Below are 27,327 nucleotides of genomic sequence, written 5' to 3' on the forward strand. Positions count from 1 at the left end.
ATGAACTACTGGTATCTCTTCCTATAAGGACATTAATTCTATTATGAGTGCCCCATCCTCAGGACCTCATCTGACCACAATTACCTCTCAAAAGGCCCATCTCCAGATGCCATTTTCACCACATGAATTTGGGAAGAGGGAACACATTCAGTCCATATCAAAGCCTATCTTACATTTGCTTTATTATGAATGCTATTGTCCCTGAGCCCTGTTCCCTTCCTTCCCTTTAGGTACACCCTCTAGGAGAGTGCATATCCTTCCAATACATTCAGTTACATATTTGTTGTGTGTGTATGATGTAGGTTTTTTAATTTACATAAATGATCTATAATAGATCATTTGATTGTTTTGTATTCAAAAATATGTTATTGAGACTTATCCATGTGATTACATTTAAATCTAACTTCTACTGGTTGCTGCATCTGGTAATGAATATTCCTTATTTTATTTATTCCCTTAATGAACAGAATCTATTTTTTCTTTGCATGCCCACCTACTTTTTCTTTTCTTTTTTTTTTTTTTGTAGAGACAGAGTCTCACTGTACCGCCCTCGGGTAGAGTGCCGTCACGTCACAGCTCACAGCAACCTCCACCTCTTGGGCTTAGAAGATTCAGCGGCTAGGGGGCTGGTGAGTTTGAAGCCAGCCCGGGCCTGCCAAACAACAATGACAAAGTACCATAACAACCAAATAGCTGGACATTGAGGCAGGTGCTTATAGTCTCAGCTACTTGGGAGGCTGAGGCAAGAGAATTGCTTAAGCCCAAGAGTTTGAAGTTGCTGTGAGGTGTGACGCCATGGCGTTCTACCAAGGGCAACAAAGTGAGACTCTGTCTCAAAAAAAAAAAAGGTAATATTCTTGTTGGGCATGTTGGCTCACACCTGTAATCCCAGCTCTTTGGGAGGCTGAGATGGGAGGATTGATTGAGGCCTGGAGTTTAGACCAGCTGGAGTAACACAGACCTCATCTCTAAGAAAATTCTTTTTTTTTGTGTGAGGTTGTTGTGGCATCACAGCTCACAGCAACCTCAAACTCCTCGGCTTAAGCAGTTCTCTTGCCTCAGCCTCCCAAGTAGCTAGGACCACAGGCGCCCACTACAATGCCTGGCTATTTTTTGGTTGCAGTTGTTGTTTAGCTGGTCCGGGCTGGATTTGAACTCACCAGCCTTGGTGTATGTGGCGGGTGCAGTAATCATTGCACTATGGGCGCCAAGCCCTTTTTTATTGAGACAGAGTTTCACTTTGTCACCCCTGGTAGAGGTGCTGTGGCATCATAGCTTACAGCAACTTCCAACTCTTGGACTCAAGCAATTCTCTTGCCTCAGCCTCCCAGGTAGCTGGAACTACAGTCACCCGCCTCAACGCCCAGCTATTTTTAGAGATTAGGTCTCGCTTAGGCTCAGGCCGGTCACTTACCTGTGAGCTCAGGCAATCCACCCGCCTGGGCTTCCCAGAGTGCATAAGCCACTGCACTGGCCTTCTAAGAAAATTCTTTTAAAAATTAGCTGGGCCTGGGCAGTGCCTGTGGCTCAGTGAGTAGGGCATCGGCCCCATATACCGAGGGTGGTGGGTTTGAACCCATCCCTGGCCAATCTGAAAAAAAAAAAAAATTAGCTGGGCCTAGTGGCATGCAAGTGTCCCTATTGTTTGGGAGGTTAAAGCAGAAGTTCAACTCTACAGTGAGCTATGATAATACCACTGCACTCCAACATGGGCAACAGAGTGAGACCCTATCTCTTAAATTAAAAAAAAAAAAAGGATAATATTCTATCCCTAGGAAAAGTATCGTGAAATAAGAAAAAAAGATAATATTCTCTTAATCCTTAACATTTTATGAACTTTGATCTCTAAAATGGTGTTAAAGTTCAGAATGCTATTATATAAGAAATAATAGTGTCCGTCCTTTCTGTTTGAATTTCTATCTGGTTCTTCCCCAGTTTGTAATCAAAATGTATGGAAGTCAAAATTTCCTTGTGTTTCTTCGCAGGTACAAGTTAGCAGTCTATCCAAAATATTCTGAAATAGTTGTGAACTATGATTTCATTTGTTCAAGATATTTGTCCACTTAATACACTTTTCTTGCTTAATTTCAGGACCACTAAGTCATCTAATTGGATTAATAATCAGACTGATTACTCTAGTCTCAGTGATTCTCAATTCCTCTTTGGATCTCAGTTCTGTCCAGAAAATTCAGAGACCATGTTAGCACCCTTGGACTTTGGTACCCACCTGAGATATCCAAAACGGTCACAGCAGAATTCGCTAGAAGTGAGTCTGATTTTCAGAATTTCTCTGCACATATTTCACAGTCATCCTGGAGACAAGCTATAAAGAATATTCTATTGGAATATATTTTAGAATTGTACATCTTTTAAGAATTCTCTCCTGGCTCGGCGCCTGTGGCTCAAGCAGCTAAGGCGCCAGCCACATACACAAGAGCTGGCAGGTTCAAATCCAGCCCGGGCCCGCCAAACAACAATGATGGCTGCAAGCAAAAGAGAAAAAAATAGCTGGGCATTGTGGTGGGCTCCTGTAGTCCCAGCTACTTGGGAGGTAGAGGCAGGAGAATCGCTTGAGCCCAGGAGTTGGAGGTTGCTGCAAGCTATGATGCCACGGCACTCTACCCAGGGTGACAGCTTGAGGCTCTGTCTTAAAAAAAAGAAAAAAAAGAATTATTCTCCTAAGTGGATTTGTGCTTGACTGGTGATTCATTTGACTTGGTAGTCTGAAATAGAAAACTATTTATATTTGCAGATTTTTCTTCTCTTCTTTTTTTTTGAGACAGTCTCACTTTGTCACCCTTGGTAGAGTGCTGTGACATCATAGCTCACAGCAACCTCAAACACTTGGGCTCGAGCAATTCTCTTGCCTCAGCCTTCCAAGTAGCTGGGACTACAGGCACCTGACACAATACCTGGATATTTTTAGAGATGGAGTCTCGCTCTTGCTCAGGCTGGTCTTGAACCTGTGACCTCAATCTACCTGCCTCAGCTTCTCAGAGTGCTAGGATTACAGGCATGAGCCACTGCACCTGGCCTTACATGACACTCTTGAGACTAGTCTATATTGCTTGTGAGAATTTCGTAAGAGAAAAGTATTTTTTTTTTTTTTCTTGAGACAGAGCCTCAAGCTGTCACCCTGGGTAGAGTACTGTGGCATCACAGCTCACAGCAACCTCCAACCCCTGGGCTTAAGTGATTCTCCTGTCTAAGCCTCCCAAGTATCTGGGACTATAGGCACCTACCACAACGCCTGGCTATTTTTTGGTTGTAGCCATCTTTGTTGTTTGGCGGGCCCAGGCTGGATTCGAACCTGCTAGCTCTTGTGTATGTGGCTGATGCCTTAGCCTCTTGAGCCACAGGCGCTGAGCCAAGAGAAAAGTATTTTTATAAGAATAGGAATAAAGTAACATAAATTTTATTTTAGTTGGACATTTTTTTCTAAGAAACTTCATGTACTTTGTGGACTTCAGTCAACTATACTATATCATGTCCTTAAAGAAAGAGGAAATGAGGATTCTGAGGCCCAAGTTATTGAATGAGGGCCAGAATGAAGAACTGAGTCTCTTAAATCCTTGATTTTTATAAATCAGGCAATCTTTTCTTATGAATCAGAAATGGGGTCTGGAACTAGGTTTATTTTTATATAAAGACTTATTGGCCTATGATTGCAGCAGCTCTTATGACTAGGAAAATTAAAATACTGATACATAAAAAATAGACTTATTGGCATTAAAAGGAGAATTAATAAGTAAGATTAGGACAATGCTTTAAGTTAGTAGAATTTGCTCTGAGACAAGTCTTTCAGTATACAAATTGGTCTCTAGTGATATGAAAGAGTAGAATTAATTCCCTGAATGTATCCCAGTAAGTTTTGCCTATGAATACAGAAAATGGCTTATCATGTGGCATCATGCCCCCTGTGCAGTTCACGTCAAACTTCTCAACGTGTCTTTAGTTCACTAGCTGTTGAGCAACGGCAATTTGAGTTTAACTTAGTAATATGAAAACTTTAACACATCATCTCAGCATAAATAATTCTTTGTTGTTGCCTTTAAATTTATGTGATTGACTATAAGCCCTTTTAGCAGACATTTTAAATATCTTTAATCTGTTAAGACAAACTATATTAATAAGAAGAGTTGCGGGCGGTGCCTGCGGCCCAGTGGGTAGGGTGTTGGCCCCATATACCAAGGGTGACAGGTTCGCACCCAACCCCGGCCAAACTGTGAAACAAAAAAGTAGCTGGGCATTGTGGCAGGCGCCTTTAGTCTCAGGTACTCGGGAGGCTGAGGCAAGAAAATCACCTAAGCCCAGGAGTTGGAGGTTGCTGTGAGCTGTGCCACCACAGCACTCTACCGAGGAGAAAAAAGTGAGACTCCGTCTCAAAAAAAAAAAAAAGAGTTGCTTTATTTTATTTATCTATTAGAATTTCTTTTGTTAATCAGACCCAGGCGAGGCTTGACCCTGCTGCTCTGGTGTGCAGGGCTGGGATAACCACTGAACTACATTGCCCAGCTGGAGGAGTTGCTTTATTTAAAATATAATTTTCTGTTGTATACAGAAATAAAAAGAAAATACTACATACTGTGTTGTTTTTTAGCAATGTGGTTTGTACTTAAATGTGATTGTACAGAAAATAGTGAGCACAATACATATTTTTATGTGTGAAATGCTACATTTTTTTTTTCATTTAACAGAGTGAACCTACTATTTTCACAAAGTACCAGGCAAAACCCCAGCTGTTTGGAGGAGATATAAAAGATGGAGGCTTATTTCCTCCTGCTTTGTCAGTTGGAAAATCAAAAGGACTCTTGGAGCAGTTTGAGGAGAAAAAGAAAAGAACAAAAGACAAATGTGACAGGTATGTAAACCTTTCAAGTGGATAAGACAGCTCACCTTCTCTGAACAAAACAGGAAACAAAGTGTCAATAATAAAATAGTTCAACTGATATCAGTGATTTATTATGGGAATTGGCATACAAGATTATGGAGGCCAAGAGGCTCCAGGCTGCATCTGCACACTAGGGAACCAGGAAAGATGGTATATTCAGTCTAAGCCCAAAGGCCTGAGAACCAGGGGCTCTGGTGTCCAAGGGCGGGAGAAGATGGATGTCCCAGCTGACAAACAGAAGTGAATTTGCTGTTCCTTTGCCTTTTTATTCTATTTTTGTCCTTCAACAGATTAGGTGATAACCACCCACATTCATTTTTGGTCTCTTCTTTGTCTTCTAATTCAAATGCTAATCTCTTATGGAAACATACTCATAAACATACCCAGAAATAATGTTTTACCAGTTATCAGGGCATTTCTTAGCCCAGTCAAGTTGACACATAATTAAACGCTGCATAAAACTATTGCCTTTGTAGTTGATCTAATAATTACTCTTTGTCTTCTTGTCGATGTGATTGGTCACTGCCACAATCTTGGTCTCTTTGAAAAGTAATGTTATAGGGCTGGGTGCACTCTGGGAGGCTCAGGCAGGTATATTGCTTGAGGTCACAGATTCGAGACCAGCCTGAGCCAGAGCGAGACCTTGTCTCTAAAGAAATAGCCAGTGCTGGGCAGTGCCTGTGGCTCAGTGGTAGGGCACCAGCTCCATATACCGAGGGTGGCAGGTTCAAACCCGGCCCCAGCCAAACTGCAACAACAAAATAGCTGGGCATTGTGTTGGGCACCTATCATCCCAACTACTCAGGAGGCTGAGGCAAGAGAATCGCCTAAGTTCAGGAGTTGGAGGTTGCTGTGAGCTGTGATGCCACAGCACTCTACCTAAGGCAATAAAGTGAGACTGTGTCTCTAAAAAGAAAAAAAAAAAAAAAAAAGAACAAATAGCCGGTGCTGTGGCAGGTGCCTGTAGTCCCAGCTACTCAGAAGACTGAGGCAAGAGGATCATTTGAGCCCAAGAGTTTGAGGTTGCTATGAGCTATGATGTCACCGCACGCTACTGAGGGTGACAAAATGACACTCTATCTCAAAAAAAGAAAAAGAAAAAGAATGTTATATTTATTCTGCCTAAAATTCTGTCCTTTAATTTTTTTTCTTTTCAGGTCATCAGGATTAGGAAGTTAGATAACATTATTTATTACAGGGTCAAGAATATAATTCAGGCTCGGCACCCTTAGCACAGTGGTTTCGGTGCCGGCCACATGCACCAAGGCTGGCAGGCTCGAACCTGGCCCCGGCCTACTAAACAACAATGACAGCTGCAACAAAAAATACTCAGGCATTGTGGTGGGTGCCTGTAGTTCCAGCTGCTTGGGAGGCTGAGGCAAGAGAATCTCTTAAGCCCAAGAGTTTGAGGTTGCTATGAGCTATGATGCCACAGCACTGTACTGAGGGCAACATAGTGAGACTCTGTCTCAAAAAAAAAAAAAATAAAAAGAATAATATAATGCAGAATTCTTTTTTTTTTCTTTTGAGACAGAGTGTCACTTTGTCACCCTTGGTAGAGTGCTATAGAATCACAGCTCACAGCAACCTCCAACTCTTGGGCTCAAGAGATTCTTTTGCCTCAGCCTCCCAAGCAGCTGGAACTATAGGCTACACTTTTTCATTGCTATTTGAAGTTTTTAATTCTGTTGATTTATTAATATTTCCCAGACATTGATAGACATTTCCCCTAGGAATTTAAGATCTAGAACCCTATTGGTTTTTTAGAGGTTCCTTATGTCTACAGTAGCAGACTGCAAATGAGCAAGCTATCACTACCTTTTTACTTCTTCAGTCAAAGCAGTCTTAATATTTTGTTCTCTAGGCTTTTGGTTTATAATTTGTTTGAATAAGATATCTGCAGCTAAAAAATAAACTTTTAAACATTGGTTTGAAGTTCTTAATATTTCCTTGTAGCAGGTAGATTCGAGAAGGAAACCAGAATTCAAAGTATGAATGATCCAACTTTGAGTTCTCTGGGGTTTTTTAAATCAAATTTTAAAAATTTTGCTCTGCTGGCTCGGCGCCTGTAGGTCAGTGGTTAGGGCACTGGCTACATACACTGGGGCTGGCAGGTTTGAACCCAGCCTGGGCCTGCTAAACAACAAGGACAACTACAACAAAAAAATAACCAGGCGTTGTGGCGGGCACCTGTAGTCCCAGCTACTTGGGAGGCTGAGGCAAGAGAATTACCTAAGCTCAAGAGCTGGAGTTTGCTGTGAGCTGTGATGCCACAGCACTCTACCAAGGACGACAAAATGAGACTCAAAAATAAAAAAAAAATTTTGCTTTGCTAAGACACTACTAAGAGAAAGACAAGACAATCTACAAACTCAAAGAGAATAGGTGCAAATGCAAAATGAAAATGTAAGGATGGCAAATTAAACACACAAATAGATCCTCCACATCATTAACCCTTATGGAGATGCAAACTAAAATCACAATGAGATATTACTGAGCATCCATTATAATGGCTAAATTTAAAACAAACAAAAACTAATAATACTGAATTCTGGGAAGATGGCTGACTAGTAGCAACCCTCGGCAGATGCCCCTGACCAGAGGGAAAAAAACTGGACAGAACTGGACTCTATGAAGCCAAACGTGAGAAGCTGAGCCAAGAAAGAAGTTCGGCAAGCTGTGACTCCAAGGAATATCATTCAAGCAAACAAATTACAGGTACAAAGCCTGTTGACTAGAGGATAGGAAACCCTTCCCCCAGGGGGAAGGGCTGCTACGGGCTCTCTGAGGGAGCAGGGAACAAAAGACCTCTCATTTTACCTCACTGGAGAGAGCTGCTAAACACCAGGTCTCTTTCTCCAGGGAGGTCCCACTTATGAACCTAGAGACCACCTCACCAGGCATAAAACTGAACAAATATTTTCCCCCCACAATTCCAAACTCCCACCCTTCCCTCCTCTCCTGGCAGACTGAGTGCAGAGTGTTTGGTCTTTTCCTGAGAGATCTGGGCACAGTGTGGACCTTCAAACATCGGGATGGAATCTTTGACTGTTGGGGGAAAAACAGGACATGGGAAGAAAGGGACATTAGGTGGGAGGAGGAGCAGTCCCCTGGTTATGACTTTGCCCAGCCTGTTGTGGTGTTGACCCTCAGTTCATGCTGTGTCTGGTGGGAGGGGGTGCAGAACCCCCACTTGATGACGCCCATAAGCAGGAGAGTGATTGCCTGGTGTGGACTGAGTTCAGCGAGCAGGGCTCAGGCTTGGGTCCCTGGCCCCAGGTGGGCCAGTAAGCAGAGGCTTGCCAGTGTAGACCAAGACCTGAGGGCAAGGGTGTGATCACCTGACTCCAACAGAGCCGGCAAGCTGCCTAGTGGGTAGGGGAATGGTCCCCTGACTCCATCTGGGCTGGCCCGCAGAGGCTTGCTGGGTGGGAGGGGCATGGTCCCCTGACTCCAACTGGGCTGGCGAGCAAAGGCTTGCCAGGCATGGGCTGAGAATGGCTCCAACTGGGTGGCAAGCAGAGAAGCAGACACAAGTGTGGACTGAGGGCGGCGCCTGTGGCTCAGTGAGTAGGGAGGGTGGCGGGTTCAAACCCAGCCCCAGCCAAACTGCAACAAAAATAAATAGCCAGGCATTTTGGCGGGTGCCTATAGTCCCAGCTGCTTGGGAGGCTGAGGCAAGAAAATCACGTAAGCCCAAGAGCTGGAGGTTGCTGTGAGCCGTGTGACGCCACAGCACTCTATCAAGGGCAGTAAAGTGAGACTCTGTCTCTACAAAAAAAAAAAAAAAAAAAGTGTGGACTGAGTCTGGCAGGCAGGGAAGTGGACCCCTTGGGTCCAATTGTACTGTTGGAGACCCTTGGATCCCTCTCTGTTGAGCAGGATTTGTACTGCCTAAGAGAATTTTGATTAGAACTCGTGTCTGGGGCTGTCCATCAGGGGACACACTGAGGTTTCCCTTCAAAGTTCTATAGTGGAAAAGAACTGAAGGGTGGGTGCGGGGCCCCATAGCTGTCTGTATCTCTCCACAGCTGAGATTTAAACCTAATATCGTGGTTCTTAGGATAGGGTAGAGGTTGGCTGATATCTAAACAGAGCTAGCTTGTGCTATCTCACCAATAGGTCCTCAGAGTCTCTGGCCAAAACTCTGAAAGGGGCCTTTGTAAGGTTGTAGGGGATAAGGTAAATTACAAAGCCTAGCACTTTGATTAAGGGCTGATTATCTCTACTACCTAGGAACCCCAATTAAATCTCACCAGTTTTAATAACCAAATGGTGGAAAATAAACATGGTACAGAACCAAAGGAACATGGATAACCAGAGCAGATCAACCCCACCCCCCAAGGAATAACAAAGGAGATACAACTGAAGATGCCATGCATAGACAAATGGCTGAAATTTCAGAAATTAAATTCAGAATATGGATGGAAAGTAAGATGAATAGAATGGAAGAAAAGTTAGAAATTGAAATCCAAAGAGTAGTTTTAAAATTGTCTCAAGAAATTAATGAATTCAAAGATAAAGTCACCAAAGATATGGACATAATGAGAAAAGAGATAGCAAAGCTCAAGGCAAAGAAAAATTTATTTGAGGAGCTCCAAAATACGGTAGACATCCTCAGTAATAGAGTTGACCAAGTAGAGGAAACGATCTCTGAAATTGAAGATAAAGCTTTTGAACATTCCCAAACGCTCAAAGAGGCAGACAAATGGAGAGAAAAAACTGATCATTCCCTGAGACAGTTGTGGGATCACTCCAAAAGATCAAATATTTATCTTATAGGAATTCCTGAAGGAGAAGAGGATGGTCCTAAAGGTACAGAAGCTCTACTCCAAGAGATTATGGAGGAGAATTTCCCAAGCATGGCAAGAGATACAGAGCTTCAGATAGCAGACAGTTTCAGAACCCCAGCAAGTCTCAATCCAAATAAAGCATCTCCTAGACACATTGTGATTAACTTTGCCAAAGTTAAGATGAAGGATAAAATTCTGTAAGTAGCCAGACATAAGAAAAGCATCACCTACAAAGGGAGAAATATCAGAATGACTGCAGATTTCTCAGCTGAAATGTTTCAAACCAGAAGAGGGTGGTCATCAACCTTCAATCTCCTAAAACAAAACAACTTTCAGGGCGGCGCCTGTGGCTCATTGAGTAGGGCGCCAGCCCCATATGCCGAGGGTGGCAGGTTCAAACCCAGCCCTGGCCAAACTGCAACCAAAAAATAGTTGTGGCGGGTGCCTGTAGTCCCAGCTGCTCCGGAGGCTGATGCAGGAGAATTGCGTAAGCCCAAGAGTTAGAGGTTGCTGTGAGCTGTGTGATGTCATGGAACTCTACCCGAGGGCGGTACAGTGAGACTCTGTCTCTAAAAAAAAAACAAAAAAGGGCGGTGCCTGTGGCTCAGTCGGTAAGGCGCCGGCCCCATATACCGAGGGTGGTGGGTTCAAACCCAGCCCCGGCCAAACTGCAACCAAAAAATAGCCGGGCGTTGTGGCGGGCGCCTGTAGTCCCAGCTACTCGGGAGGCTGAGGCAAGAGAATCACTTAAGCCCAGGAGTTGGAGGTTGCTGTGAGCTGTGTGAGGCCACGGCACTCTACCGAGGGCTATAAAGTGAGACTCTGTCTCTACAAAAAAAAAAAAACTTTCAGCCTAGGATCCTGTATCCAGCTAAACTGAGTTTATTTGTGATGGAGAAATCAAATACTTTAATGACATACATTTGTTGAAGAAATTTGCCATAACTAAATCAGCTTTCCAGGATATTCTCAGACCCATCCTCCACAATGACCAGCATAATTCTCTATGACCAAAATAAACTCACTCAGAAATCTTTGAACAAATCCCAACTTCCACAGTGGTGAAAGGATTAAAAATGTCCACTGGACATTCGAAAAACATGACACCCAAAACACTACCAGGCTTATCAATTCTCTCAATTAATGTGATTGGTTTAACTTGTCCTCTAAAGAGGCACAGGTTGGCTGACTGGATGCATAAACTCAGACCAGATATCTGCTGCATACAAGAATCTCATTTTGGGCAGCGCCTGTGGCTCAGTGAGTAGGGCGCCAGCCACATATGCTGAGGCTGGCGGGTTCAAACCCAGCCCCGGCCAAACTGCAACAAAAAATTAGCCGGGCGTTGTGGTGGGTGCCTGTAGTCCCAGCTACTCGGGAGGCTGAGGCAAGAGAATCGCGTAAGCCCAAGAGTTAGAGGTTGCTGTTAGCTGTGTGACTCCATGGCACTCTACCGAGGGTGGTACAGTGAGACTCTGTCTCTACCAAAAAAAAAAAAAAAGAATCTCATTTTATGGATGGCACCTGTGGCTCAGTGGGTAAGGCACCAGCCCTATATACTGAGGGTGGTGGGTTCAAACCTGGCCCCAGCCAAACTGCAACAAAAAAATAGCAGGGCATTGTGGCAGATGCCTGTAGTCCCAGCTACTCGGGAGGCTGAGGCAAGAGAATTGCCTAAGGCCAGGAGGTTGCTGTGAGCTGTGTGATGCCACAGCACTCTACCAAGGGCGATAAAGTGAGACTCTGTTTCTACCAAAAAAAAAAAAAAAAATCTCATTTTACCTTAAAGGATAAAAATAGACTCAGGGTGAAGGGATGGACAGGCAAATGGAAATCAGAAGAAGGGGCTACAATTTTATTTGCAGATACAATTCACTTTAAACCAACAAAGATAAAGAAATATAAGGATGGTCACTACATATTTGTCAAGGGAAACACCCAACATGAAGGGATTTTGATAATTAACATTTATGCACCCTACCAGAATGCTCCTCAATTTATAAAGCAAACCCTAATGGAGATGAACAACTTGATATCTTCCTGCACTATAATAGTTGGAGATTTTCACACCCCTTTGACAGTTTTTGATAGATCCTCCAAGAAGAAACTAAACAAAAAATATTAGACTTAAAACTGACCCTAGAACAAATGGACTTAACAGACTTCTACAGAACCTTTCATCCTAATAAAACTGAATATACATTCTTCTCATCAGCCCGCAGATCATCTTCCAAAATTGATCATATCTTAGGACACAAGTCTAACCTCAGCAAATTTAAAAGAATACAAATTATTCTTTGTATCTTTTTGGACCACCATGGAATAAAAATTGAACTCAACAGCAGCAGGAATCTTCATACTCAAACAAAGTCATGGAAACTAAATAATCTTTTTTTTTTTTTTTTTTGTGGTTTTTGGCCGGGGCTGGGTTTGAACCTGCCACCTCCGGCATATGGGACCGGCACCCTACTCACTGAGCCACAGGCACCGCCTGGAAACTAAATAATCTTAAGCTGAATGATAGCTGGGTCAAAGACCAGATTAAGAATGAAATCACCAAATTTTTTGAACAAAATGATAATGAAGGCAGAAATTATCAAAACCTATGGGATATTGCAAAGGCAGTCCTAAGAGGGAAATTTTTACCATTGGAAGCCTTCATCAAGAAAACAGAAAGAGAGACAGTCAACAACTTAATGGATCATTTCAAGCAACTGGAAAATGAAGAACATTCCAACTCCAAACCCAGTGGAAGAAAAGAAATAACCAAAATCAGGGCAGAATTAAATGAAAATGAAAACAAAACAATCATTTAGAAGATCAATGAAACAAAAAGTTAGTTTTCTGGAAAAATTAATAAAATTGATAAACCTTTGGCCAACCTAACCAGAAACAGAAAAGTAAAATCTCTAATATCATCTATGGGAAACAATAAAGGAGGCTCGATGCCTGTTGTTCAGTGGTTAGGGTGCCAGCCACATATGCTGGAGCTGGCAGGTTCGAATCTGGCCTGGGCCTGCCAAACAATAATGACAACTACACCAAAAAATAGCCAGGCATTGCAGCGGGCACCTGTAGTCCCTGCTACTTGGGAGGCTAAGACAGGAGAATCTCTTAAGCCCAAGAGTTTGAGGTTGCTGTGAGCTGTGACACCACAGCACTCTACCCAGGGCAACATAGTGAGACTCTGTCCCCCGCCCCCCCAAGAAAAAGAAGAAGAAGCAATAAAGGAGAAATAACAGATACCTCAGAAATTCAAAAAATCCTCAATGATTATTACAAAAAACTCTATTCCCAGATATATGAAAATCTGAAGGAAATGAACCAATATCTGGAAGCACACCACCTTCCTAGACTCAAGCAGAAAGAATTAGAAATCTTTTTTTTTTCTTCATTTACTTTCCATCTCTTTTGTATTGTTGATACTATAGATTTATAGTATACCCTGAAGTCTGGTAACGTGATACCTCCTGATTTGTTTTTATTTCCAAGTAATGTATTGGCTATTCGAGGTTTTTTTCTATAAATCTATAAATCTATAGTGATTAAAACAGCATGGTACTGGTAGCTCCCTTAGCTCAGTGGACAAGGCACCCATCAACATACACTGGGGCTGGTGGGTTTGAACCTGGCCTGGGCCTTCAAAAATAACAATGACAACTGCAACAACAACAAAAAAATAGCCTGGCGTTGTGGCAGACACCTATAGTCCCAGCTACTTGGGAGGCTGAGGCAAGAGAATTCCTTAAGCCCAAGAGTTTGAGGTTGCTGTGAGCTGTGATGCTGTGGTACTCTACCCAGGGCGAAAGCTTGAGACTCCATCCCCCACCCCCAAAGAATAAAACTTACTGGCACAAAAACAGACAAGTAGATTTGTGGAACAGAATAGTGAACTGAGAGAAGAACCCAGCTTCTTATCGTCATTTGGTCTTTGACAAACCTATCAGAAATATTCAGTGGGGGAAAGACTCCCTATTTAACAAATATTGCTGGGTGAACTGGCTAGTGACCTGTAAGGGACTGAAACTGGACCCCCACCTTTCACCATTAACAAAAATTCATTCTGACTGGATAAAAGATTTAAACTTAAGACATGAAACTATAAAAATGCTAGAAGAGGGTGGTGCCTGCGGCTCAAGGAGTAGGGCATGGGCCCCATATACCTGAGGTGGTTGGTTCAAACCCAGCCCCAGCCAAAAACTTCAAAAAAAAAAAAAAATGCTGGAAGAGAGTGCAGGGAAAACACTTGAAGAAATCGGCCTGGGAGAATATGTTATGAGGAGGACCTCTTAGGCAATTGAAGCAACACCAAAAATCCATTATTGGGATCTGATCAAACTAAAAAGCTTCTGCACAGCCAAGAGCACAGTAAGTAAAACGAACAGACAACCTTCAGAATGGGAAAAGACTTTTGCAGGTTATGCTTCCGACAAAGGTCTGATAACTAGAATCCACAGAGAACTCAAACTAATCAATTAGAAAAGAATAAATAACCACATTTCTTTCTTTCTTTCTTTCTTTCTTTCTTTCTTTCTTTCTTTCTTTCTTTCTTTCTTTCTCTCTCTCTCTCTCTCTCTCTCTCTCTCTCTCTCTCTCTTTCTCTCTCTCTCTCTTTCTTTCTGTCTTTCTGTCTTTCTTTGTTTTTAGAGACAGAGTCTCACTTTATCACCCTTGGTAGAGTGCTGTGGCATCGCAGCTCACGGCAACCTTCAACTCCTGAACTTAGGCTATTCTCTTGCCTCAGCCTACCAAGTAGCTGGGACTTAGGCACCTGGCACAACGCCCAGCTACTTTTTTGTTGCAGTTTGGCCAGGGCTGGGTTCAAACCCACCACCCTTGGTATATGGGGCCAGCTCCCTACCCACTGAGCTACAGGCACCACCCAATAACCCTATTTCTATGTGGGCAAGAGACTTGAACAGAAACTTCTCTGATGAAGACAGGTGCATGACCTACAAATGCTTGAAAAAATGCTCATCATCTTTAATCATCAGAGAAATGCAAATAAAAACTACTTTGAGAGACAGTGCCTGTAGCTCAGTGGGCAGGGCATGGACTACATACACTGAGGCTGGCAGGTTTGAACCTGGCCTGGGCCAGCTAAAACCAATGACAAGTACAACAAAAAAATAGCTAGGCTTGTGGGCGCCTATAGTTCCAGCTACTAGGAAGGCTGAGGCAAGACAATTGCTTAAGCCCAAGAGGTTGCTGTGAGCTGTGATGCTACGGCACTCTACCCAGGGCAACATAGTAAGACTCTGTGTCAAAAACAAACAACAAAAAAACCACTTTGAGATATCATCTAATTCTAATTAAGATTAGCCCACATCACAATATCTTGAAACTACAGATGTTGGTGTGGATGTGCAGAGAACGGAACACTTCTTCACTGCTGGTGGGAATTGAAGCTAATATAACCATTTTGGAAAGAAGTTTGGAGAATATTCAAGGAACTAAAAGTAGACCTATAGCTCAGTCCTGCAATTCCTCTGCTAGGTATATACCCAGATGATCAAAAATTACTTTACAACAGAGACATTTGCATCAGAATGAAAGGAGAAAGGAGGAGGAAAGAGAAGGGAGGGGAGGAGGGAGAGGATTTGGGGGGACCTCACCTAATGTGCATGATGCAATAGTACATTTCAAAACTATTAAGAGTATAATTGTGATGGATGTGTTAATCAGTTCAATGTAAGCATTTCACATTGTATATCAAATCAGTACACTGAGCCCCTAAATGCATCAATGTATACAGTTATGATTTAATAAAAACAAATAAAAAATTAAAAAAAAAACTAATAATACCAAAACTAATAATACTTGTGGACATGGCTAGAATGTTAGTTTCTTGGTCCTGAAGGACCTGCTTCCTCCCAGTATTCTGGTCTTTCATTCTTAAAGTGTGGCTCCTGTCTTCATGGTGCTTGATGGCTGCAGGAGCTCTGGCACCTGTAGCTCAGGCAGCTAGGGCACCAGCCACATACACTGGAGCTGGCAGGTTCGTATCCAGCCTGGGCCAAAAAATAGCTGGGTAGGGGTGGCGCCTGTGGCTCAGTGAGTAGGGCGCCAGCCCCATATACTGAGGGTGACGGGTTCAAACCCAGCCCCGGCCAAACTGCAACAAAAAAATAGCCGGGCGTTGTGGCGGGCGCCTGTAGTCCCAGCTGCTCGGGAGGCTGAGGCAGGAGAATCGCGGAAGCCCAAGAGCTGGAGGTTGCTGTGAGTCCTGTGACATCATGGCACTCTACCGAGGGCAGTAAAGTGAGACTCTGTCTCTAGAAAAAAAAAATGTGGCTCAGTGAGTAGGGCGCCGGCCCCATATGCCGAGGGTGGCGGGTTCAAACCCAGCCCCAGCCAAAATGCAACAGAAAAATAGCCGGGCGTTGTGGCGGGCGCCTGTAGTCCCAGCTGCTCGGGAGGCTGAGGCAGGAGAATCGCATAAGCCCAGGAGTTAGAGGTTGCTGTGAGCCGTGTGACGCCACGGCACTCTACCTGAGGGCGGTACAGTGAGACTCTGTCTCTACAAAAAATAAAAAAAAAAAAATAGCTGGGTGTTGTGATGGGCGCCTATAATCCCAGCTACTTGGGAGGCTGAGGTAAGAGAATCGCTTGGGCCCAGGAGTTTGAGGTTGCAAACTCAAAGCTGTGACACAACGGCACTCTACCCAGGGCAACAGCTTGAGACTGTCTCAAAAAAAAAAAAAATTCTAAGTTATTGTTGCATTGTCTTATCACTTCCTATGTTGCTTTTAAGAGGTCGGATGGAATTCTGATTGCTGAAACTGTATATATCACTTGAGTACTTCTTCCTGGAAGTTTTTAGGATCTTCTAATTATTTGTAGAATTTTGGAAGTTTACAGTAACATACCTTAATGTAGCATGTTATATTGTGTGGGGATTGAATAGTTTCTTTTAGTCTATAAACTTTTTACTTCAGTTCTGGGACTTTTTCTTGTATTATATCTCTATTTTCATTCTTTCCTCATTCTGAGGTTTGGGAATGTGCTGGGTCTCCTAAATTGATCCTCCAATTTTCTTTAACCTTTCATTTACCTTCCATCTCTTTGGGTTTTTTCTATTTTCTATCATATTTATTTATATCTTCTAACTTATTGTATTCAATTTTAAAATTTTTGCTATTTTTCATTTCTGGGTATTCTTTCTTGTTCTCTACTTTTAAAATGTAATAATATTCTGTCCTTAACATATTAACTTTTTTTTTGTTTTTGTTTTTGTTTTTGTTTTTTGTAGTTTTTGGCTGGGGCTGGGTTTAAACCCACTACCTCCAGCATATGGGACTGGCGCCCTACTCTGTTGAGCCACAGGCACCACCCAACATATTAACTTTTTTATTTAAAAAAAAAAAAATTTTTTTTTTTTTTTTTTTTTGAGACAGAGTCTCACTATGTCACCCTCGGTAGAGTGCCCTGGTGTCATAGCTCCCAGTAACCTCCAACTCTTGGGCTCAAGCAATTCTCTTGCCTCAGCTTCCTGAGTAGCTGGGACTACAGGCACCCACCACAACACCTGGCTAGTTTTTGGTTGTAGTTGTCATTGTTGTTTAGCATGCCTGGGCTGGGTTCAAACCCGCCAGCTCCAGTGTATGTGGCTGGCACCCTACCCACTGAGCTACAGGTGCTGAGCCTATTTTTAATATTTTTATATTTTGAAGTAATGTTCTAGTCTCTTTCATATAAAGCATATGATTCGGCCAGACCTAGTGACTCATGCCTGTAATCCTAGCACTCTGGGAAGCTGAGGTGGGTGGATTGCTTGAGCTCATGAATTAAAAGAACAGCCTGAACAAAAGTGAGACCCCCGCCTCTACTAAAAATAGAAAAACTGAGGCAAGAGGATCACTCGAGCCCAAGTTTGAGGTTCCTGAGAGCTGTAATGCCACGGCACTCTACTCAGGGCAACAGCTTGAGACTCTGTCTCAAAAAAAAAAAAAAAAAAAGGATATGATTTGTAGATTCCTGGAAACCCTCCTTTTAAAGTTGGTTTGGTAGAGCCACCAAAAGACATGGTGTGAAAAGTTGTCTGCTGGGGTTTCAAAATTTGATATTTGCATTTATATTTTATAGATTAAAGCAATAAAATCTGTCAAGTTTTGTTAATAACAATCCATGTCTGAGTCTTTTTTTTTTTTTGAGACAGAGTCTCACTATGTCACCCTTGGTAGAGGGCTGTGGCGTCACAGCTCACAGCAACCTCAAATTCTTGGGCTTAAAAGATTCTTTTGCCTCAGCCTCCCAAGTAGCTAGGATTACAGGTGCCCTCCATAACACCCAGCTATTTTTTTGTTGTTGCAGTTGTCATTGTTGTTTAGCTGGCCTGCGCCAGGTTCAAACCCACCACTCTCAGTGTATGTGGCCCACACCCTATTCACTAAGCTACGGGCGCCACCCTGAGTCTTTTTGAAAACCAAGATATTGGCTGGATGTGGTGACTCATGCCTGTAATCCCAGCATTTTGGGAGGCCACGGTGGGAGTATCTCTCTCTTTTTTTTTTTTTTTTTTTGAGACAAGAGTCTCACTTTGTCACCCCGGTAGAGTACTGTGTTGTCATAGCTCACAGCAACCTCAGACTCTCAGGCTCAAGATTCTCTTGCCTCAGCCTCTCCAGTAGCTGGGACTGTAGGAGCCCCGCTGTTTTTAGAGATGAGGTTTCACTCTAGCTCAGGCTGGTCTCAGGCTGGTGAGCTCAAGTGATCTGCTTGCCTCAGCCTCTCAGAGTGTTGGGATTACAGGAGTGAACCACCACGCACATAGCCCAGGAGTATCTCTTGAACACAGGAATTCAAGACCAGTCTGGACAACATAACAAAACGCCCTTTATAACTCTAAGAATTTTGTAATGACTCTGGTCACTACAAAAAAAAATTTTTTTTAATTAGCCAGGTATGGCTCCATGCACCTGTAGTTCTAGCTACTCAGGAGGCTGAGGTGGGAAGATTACCTGAGCCCAGACATTTGAAATTATAATAAACTGTGATGGCACCACTGTACTCCAGCCTGGGTGATGTATTTTTTCCCCAGAATTGTTTTTATACTGTCATTTTTATAGTCAAAATAAGACTAAGATGTATCCACAAATTCTAGACTACCAGAAAGAAGCCACTGATGTTAGTGTTGTTGATAAGGAGGAAATGGCTAACCACTTCAGCTGCTATAATTTAACCTAATTTAAGATACATATAAAGTGGGCTGGGCTGCTTTCTGGCAGGTGCTAGAGGGACCACTTTACATTGGCAACCAGCAGAAGTGCTAGTGGAGTCTGAGGCAGTGGCTTCCAGGAGGAGTCAAGGCCCAAGGTGGACCAGGCCTATGTAGGGGCCCCCACCAGCCCATGGCTGTGTCAGGCAGTCACAACCTCCTGGTCCTGTTCTCCACTGAGGCACCACAAGTTCAAGCCTCAGCCTCTCGCCTGGGGCATCTGGGCCCCTTCTGGGTTCAGCATGCCCACAGTGAACTGACCACCTAGACCTACTGCAAGATGGTTTAGCTTGGTGCCAAGTACCCGCACTGCACCATCAATAGACTCCTGATGGCTGAGAAGCAGAAGCTGTGCAAAGAGTACCTCCCCCTGGGTGGCCCTGGAGCTCACCATACCCTCTTCGTGGATTGTATCCCTATCTTCTGCTGGCCCTAGCCCCCAAGCTGGAGGTGGCTCTCACTCTGATCGATTTTTTTCTTTTTCTTTCTTTTCTTTCTTTTTTTTTTTTGAGAGTCTCACTATGTCACCATCAGTAGAGTGCCGTGGCGTCACAGCTCACAGTAATTTCAACCTCCTGGGCTAAAGCGATTCTCTTTCCTCAGCCTCCCAAGTAGCTGGGACTACAAGAGCCCACCTGCCACAATGCCTGGCTATTTTTTGTTGCAGTTGTCATTGTTGTTTGCCTGGGCTGGGCTTGAACCTGCCAGCCTTGGTGTATGTGGCTGGTGTAACCACTGTCCTATGGGCACTGAGCCTCTTTTTGTGTGTGTGTGTGTTGTAAGATAGGATTTTATTAGACAGAAAGGAATGCAGGAGTAAAAAGCACCAGAGCTTCTGGCAAAGGGGAAGACCCAAGTCGGAAGTTTCCCCACCCTGATTGATTCTTGGTGCAAAGATAATAGCTATGTGATTGCTGGTTATTATCAAGCTAATGAACAAGCAAAGGATGCCAGTCTCAACCAAGTTGCAGAGAAGGTGGCCTCCAGAATCACTGAGGGCTTCCACAACATGGCTTTCATCATGGTGGACAACACCAAGTTTACAATGGACTGCACAGCACCTACGATTCATCTGTATGAGCACCATGAGAACAGGCTGTAATGCAGAGACCCACACCATGACTACTACAAAGGGACTGGGCAAAGACACAGAAGATCTTGGCATCACTCCTGGTATCTGGTCCTACGAAACACTCGTGGATTTTGATAACCATTTGGATGACATTCGAAATGACTGGACAAATCCAGAGATCAATAAAGCTGTTCTGCCCCTGTGCTAGGCAGACACCATAGTGACTTGTCTGGGAATTTCCGCTAAGCTGAAGAAGAAAAACCTATTTTTATTTATTTATTTATTTATTGAGACAGAGTCTTACTCTGTCACCCTCAGTAGAGTGCCATGGCATCACAACTCACAGCAACCTCCAACTCTTGGGCTTAATGTGATTCTCTTGCCTCAGCCTCCTAAGTAGCTGGGAATACAGGCGCACACCATAATGCCTGGCTATTTTTTGTTGCAGTTATCATTATTGTTTCAGCTGGCCCGGGCAGGGTTCAAACCCACCAGCCTGGGTGCATGTGGCTTGCACTGTAACCACTGCACTATGGGCGCCGAGCCAGAAAATATATTTTTAAATGTAAATAGAGTATCTTGTAGCCTGTATGAGAAAGCTGAGAGTTTTAACAAGTGGCATATTCCTTGAGAGAGGGCAGGATAGAGTGTTAGCCATCTTTTAAGGTAGAATCTCTAGAAGAGGTACAGACTATGTAATCCAACCATTCCTGTGGGTTTTTTCCTGGTTGTATGTTACTATAATCTTCCAAATCAAAGCTATTTTTGCTTGTTCTAGATTTGGTCATAAGTGAGTAACTTCAAAAGTGCATGGTATTTAGTTATAGGAAACATACCTACCTATGTTCATATAGGGAACATACCTTATAGGTAACTCTAATATTAGTATATGGTGTATGGTGTATTTCTTTATAGATAGCTCTCTAATATCAGTACATCCACAAAGTGGATGGATTAAACAGTTTTAACTAACCTTTTGCAATCTGGAGAGAATACATTTTTAGGCCTATGTACTATTTTTTTTTTTTTTTAGACAGAGTTTCCCTCCGTCGCCCTCCATAGAGTGCAATGGAGTCACAGCTCACAGCAACCTCCAGCTCTTGGGCTTAGGCAATTCTCTTGCCTCAGCCTCCCGAGTAGCTGGGACTATAGGCGCCCACCACAACACCCAGCTAATTTTTTATTTATTTATTTATTTATTTTTTATTTTTATTAAATCATAGCTGTGTACATTAATATGATCATGGGGCACCATACAGTTGGTTCATAGATCGTTTGACACATTTTCATCACACTAGTTAACATAGCTTTCATAGCATTTTCTAAGTTATTTTGCTAAGACCTTTACATTCCACATTTACTAGGATTCACATATACCCTTGTAAGATGCACTGCAGGTAATTTTTGTTGCAGGTTGGCCAGGGTTGGGTTTGAACCCACCACCCTCGGTATATGGGGCTGGCGCCCTACTCACTGAGCCACAGGCGCCACCCCGCCTATGTACTATTTTTAACAACATCAACAAAAGACCATAAGACAACATCTTATACTCCAATGAATGTGTGAGTTTTTGTCCTGAGTCTGTGTCACGCAATCATTCTGTGATCAGGGCAGATGCATAGTGTGCTAGTGAGAAGCTATGTACTGCTATTTCAGTGGTCACACAGCGGGTCCATGCATTGCACTTTCCCCTTGGTGTCGGCACAGCTGTGGTGACACTGCACAGTGGGAGTGACGCCACTGTTGCCTAAGAAACTTTTATCATTAAGGGTAAAACATTGTTGGTAATGAGAACATGCATGAGAATACAGTTCATTGCTTCTCAACCAACCAGAAAGCTTACAAACCTGTAAAATCAAGAAAGGAAAATTTGAGCAGTGCTATGATTATCTTTAAAAAGCAAGACTCAATCCCAACTCTTAATTGACTTGCATGGTCATGGAAATGGTTCTAAATCTATATCTGCAAAATAATAGTTTCTTTTGTATTCAGAAAAAGAAAAAACTTAAGACTCTTCAAGTTGTATACAGCGATGTCTGTAATTTTAATACTTAGAACATTTGGTCAAATTCTCTATCCCAGTCTTAAGAAATTGATGGGGAAATTTATGGCACCATTGCATTTTTTCTTTTTTATTTTGTGTAAGAGTTCAGAGAATGGTACCTTTCCTACTGTTGTCTTTGACTACATGAAGGAAATTTGTAACAATTGATATAACCTATCAAAAGGTTTATAATATAGCTCTCACTATTTTCTCTTAACAAATAGTGAAAAAAATCAGATATTACTTACAATAAATGTCTATTATTTGTTCTATCAGAAAAAGGTACATATAAAGTGGATCATAAAAAGAAAAGGGTAGAAATTATTGGGTGCTAAGATTTCTCAGGTTTGAGTCTCCAACTCTGATCAAGCAGTGTTTTGATGCCAGAAGAGTTGGAAATCTGCCATATTTTATGGAATCAATTCTGTTAAAATACATATCACTTTAGTATTTCACAAAGATTGATTTTCCTTTTTCTCTCCTATTCTAGTGAGACTCTATACAACTTTGTTTCCCATGTTACAGAAAGCATTCATAGGGTAAGTATAACTACATTTCAAGGAATTAGAACATCTTACATTTTAAGAAGTTTGATAATTATATTGTATTGGCTTTAGTTCACATAGCAGAGCAATATTTAAACTAACTTTTAAAATCATTAAATGACAATTCTCCCAGTTAATAAAATAAAGCAACAGTCAGTGAATTCTTTATTAATTTTGCATTTCTTAGTTGCAGACATCTGTGGAAAAGTCTGAAGAACATCTTAGTTTAAGAAGCCAATCTATTTTGGATTCTTTGGGGACTGTGGCCAAGACATGTGAGTGCCTCATGTTTGAGGTTATCAGCAGAGGGTACTGGCAAGAGATAAACATGAACTTTCTGACCTCAGCCAGGTTTCCAGTGGTGAGGTTCCATACTGGGTTTCAGATGAGAGAGTGGGTATGTGAGGTTAGTCCTAAAGAAATGTGGAGCTCAATCAGCTAGGTAGTGGGACTCCCCTCTACATGACAACTGTGGTCTCTGGATGCCTTTTTGTGAAACACTAATCCCCATCCAGTAACCCTGCTGCCTCCCATGTAGCTCTACCAGGTTTCTCATGTCACTGACTGACATGAATCAGCAGCATCCCTGAATCCGAACTGAATTACTGCCTGTGCTGTCTATAGAGACACAATCCCCTTAGGAGTTAGAAATATTCCAGTCACCTGCCATTCTTCCTTGGTTACAATGAGAGCAGTTCTGTAGAACATCACATCATTATTCTCTTTTTTTTTTTTTTTAAAGAAAGGATTTATTTACTATGCACATGGGGAGAAATCACAGAGTGATAACCCAATTTTCTTTTTTGTTGGGGTGTTTTTTTGTTGTTGCTGTCGTTGCATTTTGGTGGGGCCAGGTTTGAACCCACCATCCTCAGTATATGGGACAGGCACTCTACTCACTGAGCCACAGGCGCCGCCCCATTATTCTCTTTTTTATTTTTATTTTATTTTATTTTATTTTTGAGACAGTCTCACTCTGCCAACCTGGGGTTAAGAGTTACGGCATCTTCATAGCTTGCAGCAACCTCAAGCTCTTGGGCTCAAGCGATCCTCCTGGCCCAGTGTCCCAAGTAGCTGGGACTACAGGCACCTACCACAATGCCTGCCTAATTTTTTCTATTTTTAGTAGAGATGGGATTTCACTCTTGCTCTGGCTGATCTCGAATCCCTCAGCTCAAGTGATCTGCCGGCCTTGGCCTCCCAGAGTGCTAGGATTACAGGTGTGAGACACCACACCAGACTACAATATCATTCTGAATTTCCGTTTTAGTTATAGTTTGTAGTTTGTAAAAACCTCTACTCTGCCAATTAGTGATTTACTTTTTTTTTTTTTTTGAGACAGAGTTTCACTTTGTCGCCCTCAGTAGAGTGCTGTGGTGTCACAGCTCACATCTACCTCAAACTCTTGGGCTTAATCGATTCTCTTGCCTCAGCTTCCCTTGTAGCTGGGACTACAGGTGCCTGCCACAATGCCTGACTATTTTGTTGTTGTTGTTGTTGTTGTAATAGTCATTGTTGTTTAACAGGCCCAGGCTGGTTCGAACCTACCAGCCCCGGGTGTATGTGGCCAGTGCTCTAACCACAACCACTGAGCTACAGGCACCAAGCCAGAGTTCTTTTTTAATAAGAAAATGTAATCATGCAAACTTTCTGCTTAACTGTTCTCTGTGAATAAAGTCTAGAAGCAAGTCCGATCTTTCCATGGCCCATAGCCTGCCTTCCAGCCTTGTTCTCATCGTGCTTCAGCTGCATTGATCACATGGTTCCTCTTTCTGGAACACACTCTTTCTTCTGTTGCCAACATTCTTTCCCCCTTAGGTTAGTGATAATATCAGTTCTTTAGGGAAATCTTACCCCTGAGATTGACTAGGTCTGCAGTAACATGGTCTCAACCTTGGTATACTTTCCTTTAGAGGATTTATTATATTTATAAAGAGTAATTTGTATAATTACTCATTAACTACCTATTTTCTCTGATAAGACTAATTTCAATAAGGCTTTATCTGCCTGGATCACTGTTATATCCATATTGCCTGGAATTATTTTATGTGCTCATTAAACATTTGTTGACCAATGTAAGAGCAACTTGAAATAACCAATAGTTTAGCAAGAGAATGGCAATGATTAATTGCAATACAATGTGTTGTTAAATAAAATATGTATGTGTATGTATAGATTCTCTTCATGCATCCTAGGGAACCTACCCTGTGAAAAATAAAATTAAAAAGCAATAGAGGAAAATCAGTTATCAATCCTGATGTGGTTAGCACCCAGTCCCCTAGTCTATTTGGGACCAACAGTAAACAGGATAAGTTAAGTGGAGGGCTATAAGTGAGGGTAGGGCACACATACGGTGCCATCAACAGAGAAGGAGCAGCCAAGCTGAGTGGGAAATGGTGTTTTCTGAGAGATGACTGCTGAGAGCAGACGGAAGAATAGGAATTAGTTGGACTAAACTGGTGTTTGGGGGGAGAGGTGGGTGACAGGGATAGAAGCAGGACAATTCCAAGCTGAGGAAACAGCTTGCACAAAGGCCAGTGGTAAGAAGAAATTATTCAGCAAACAGAGCCTCGGTACAAGGAGGAGGAGAAGTAGATAAGGGGAAATGAGCCCAGGTCATGTTAGCCAATTTAAAGATTTAGATTTTGTCTAGTGACTAGTAGGTACCATTGAAAGTTTCTCTGAAGGTTTTAGAGGGGTCATTCTACAAATACCATTCTGATGATGGGTCCAAAAAGGAGGGCCATGGAGGAAACTGGTGCTGTCATCTGGGCAACAGATTCTAAAGGTCCCTAGCAAGTGCTGGGTTTGCGTCTGGCCTGGCCAGAATCTTCTAGGAAAGGAAGGAAGAAGAGACTGGAGTAACCACTCTGGTCTAGGAGGACAGAGCCCTGGATACTAGCAGAGAAGATTCAAATGGTCCATGTGTACATCTAGCTGCTCCCTTTCACTGTTGGGGTCTGGGTAGGTGGGGCAACCATAGTCTTCATGAGGTGAATTGTCATTGTCCTTTATTTAGTGCAAGAGACTGCTCAAGCCCAAAATGACCTGGTATTTGAGGCAGTACAGGACAAAGGCAACATGCAGCAGGCCATCCTTGAGATGCAGAAGAGATTTGAAGCTGTAAGTATAAATTTCAGCCCCTTTCCTCCAGGGCATATTTGGCTTTGTCATTAAACCCACAGAGACACCTTTAAAGTTGCAAATTTTCAGCAAAAGCCCCTTGGTAATCGGCCAGGGTATGGGTTAGCTTCCTTCCCCAAGGTTTCTTGGCATTATATGGGCCCCAGGGGTCCAATTTCAGTGTGTAGTTGTGCTAACCCTGTGAGGTGTCCTGCAAGGAGAAAGCCTTGATTCTGGTAGCACATCTATTGGTCTGTTCTCACACTTTATTATGCATTCTAACTTGCACTGTCTACCATTCTCTTCTTTCCCACTTTCTGTCCCCAGAGACAAGCAGAGTTTATAGAAATGAAATCAAACTTGAAGCACCTTGAAACTTTAGTTGCCCAGCAGAATAAGGACTTCCAGCAGCTGTGTGACAAGATAGGCCAGCTGAATGTGCCCAGTGTCTTAGCAGAGCTGAAGAGTCTGATCTCAGTGCCTCGGGTACCTGGGCATGTGAAAGACAACACTTCTCAGACATCGCCACCTCTGGCCCAGAGCCTCAATCTTACCAGGCAGGAAAAATACATCTCTAAGGAACAAGTTTTATGGCAGGCCCGGCCCCTCCCTGCTTCATGGAATCCTAGTGTAGGCTCCCTGCAGCCTGGAGAATCAAGTGTCTGGGGTGATGTAAAGGACAAGGCAGTGCAGACTAACTGCAAGATTTGGGCCATTACTAAAACAGATCCGAAGAACAACAGCTCCAGCATCCTATGCCACAAGGTCTCTGGTGACAGGGACCCAGTTTCCCAAGGAACCTCACCATTCAAGTCTATGGATTTTAACAACTTTGCAACCAGCATTAAGAATGCCTGCCAAAAATGTCAAGCCAAAAGCATGTTTTTGTGTGACCCATGTGAACAGTTGGCGATTAAACAGAAAGGCAGGACTGTAGAAAGAGGGAGAAAAGGCAAGAAGCAGCAGCCCAGGAAAGCCCACAGAGGTAGGCTCCTAGCCAAGAAGAGAGAACAAACCCCAAGCAAGACCTGTGCTTTCAGTTCTAAATATCAAAGTCTTCATTCTTCAGTTTCTGGTTCACAAAAGCCCCTCATGGGGCAGCAGGAACCTCTTGCTCAGCCCCTACATCCACAGGGCCCCAAGAGTCTCACAAAGTCAGTCTGCCCTATTCTGGGAGGTACAGTCATGTCCAGTAAGACAGCAAAGGCAATGCCCAGTAAGACAGCAAAGACAGGGCAAGGTAGCCTCTTGCAGCTCAGCCAGTCCTCTTCCCAAGACAACAGCCTGCTTTCCAGCAGTTCCCAGAGGGATCATCAGATGAGCTGGTTCAGTGACCTCAACCTTGGAAGTTCAGAGCCCTCTCTGTGCAAGGATCCAGGAAAGAATTTGCTCTATGACTTGGGTTTTGATAGCAGTGATGATGGCTTCTGACCAGCCCTCAGTGACTTTAGCTGATGGTTTATTGGTCTCAGCTAGAAAAACAAATTGCAGGGTGGCACCTATGGCTCAAGGAGTAGGGCGCCGGTCCCATATGCCGGAGGTGGCAGGTTCAAACCCAGCCCCGGCCAAAAAAAACAAAAAAAAAAAAAAGAAAGAAAAACAAATTGCAGAACATTTAGCCTAACCAACAGCAGAAAGACAC

General features: G+C 43.0%; 1 protein-coding gene and 1 pseudogene across 1 annotated transcript; both read left to right on the forward strand.

Annotated features, from left to right (window-relative positions):
- Positions 1–27,116, forward strand: IHO1 (interactor of HORMAD1 1). Its single transcript, XM_053598841.1, has 7 exons — positions 1–11; positions 2,092–2,266; positions 4,698–4,861; positions 22,508–22,556; positions 22,750–22,837; positions 25,582–25,685; positions 26,013–27,116. Exons 1-7 carry the CDS (start codon positions 1–3, stop codon positions 27,114–27,116), a joined length of 1,695 nt encoding a protein of 564 aa, XP_053454816.1.
- Positions 19,035–20,181, forward strand: LOC128592351 (ER membrane protein complex subunit 8-like; annotated as a pseudogene).
- Positions 27,117–27,327: the final 211 nt, after the last annotated feature.

This window comes from Nycticebus coucang, chromosome 8 (assembly GCF_027406575.1).
Source record: "Nycticebus coucang isolate mNycCou1 chromosome 8, mNycCou1.pri, whole genome shotgun sequence".
Lineage (NCBI taxonomy): Eukaryota > Metazoa > Chordata > Mammalia > Primates > Lorisidae > Nycticebus > Nycticebus coucang.

Bases quoted from the DNA above. Each gene is read 5' to 3' on its own strand.
- IHO1 (XM_053598841.1), top strand. The intron at 4,862-22,507 runs GTATGTAAACCT...CTCCTATTCTAG, and splicing joins ACAAAAGACAAATGTGACAG to TGAGACTCTATACAACTTTG. The intron at 22,557-22,749 runs GTAAGTATAACT...TGCATTTCTTAG, and splicing joins TTACAGAAAGCATTCATAGG to TTGCAGACATCTGTGGAAAA.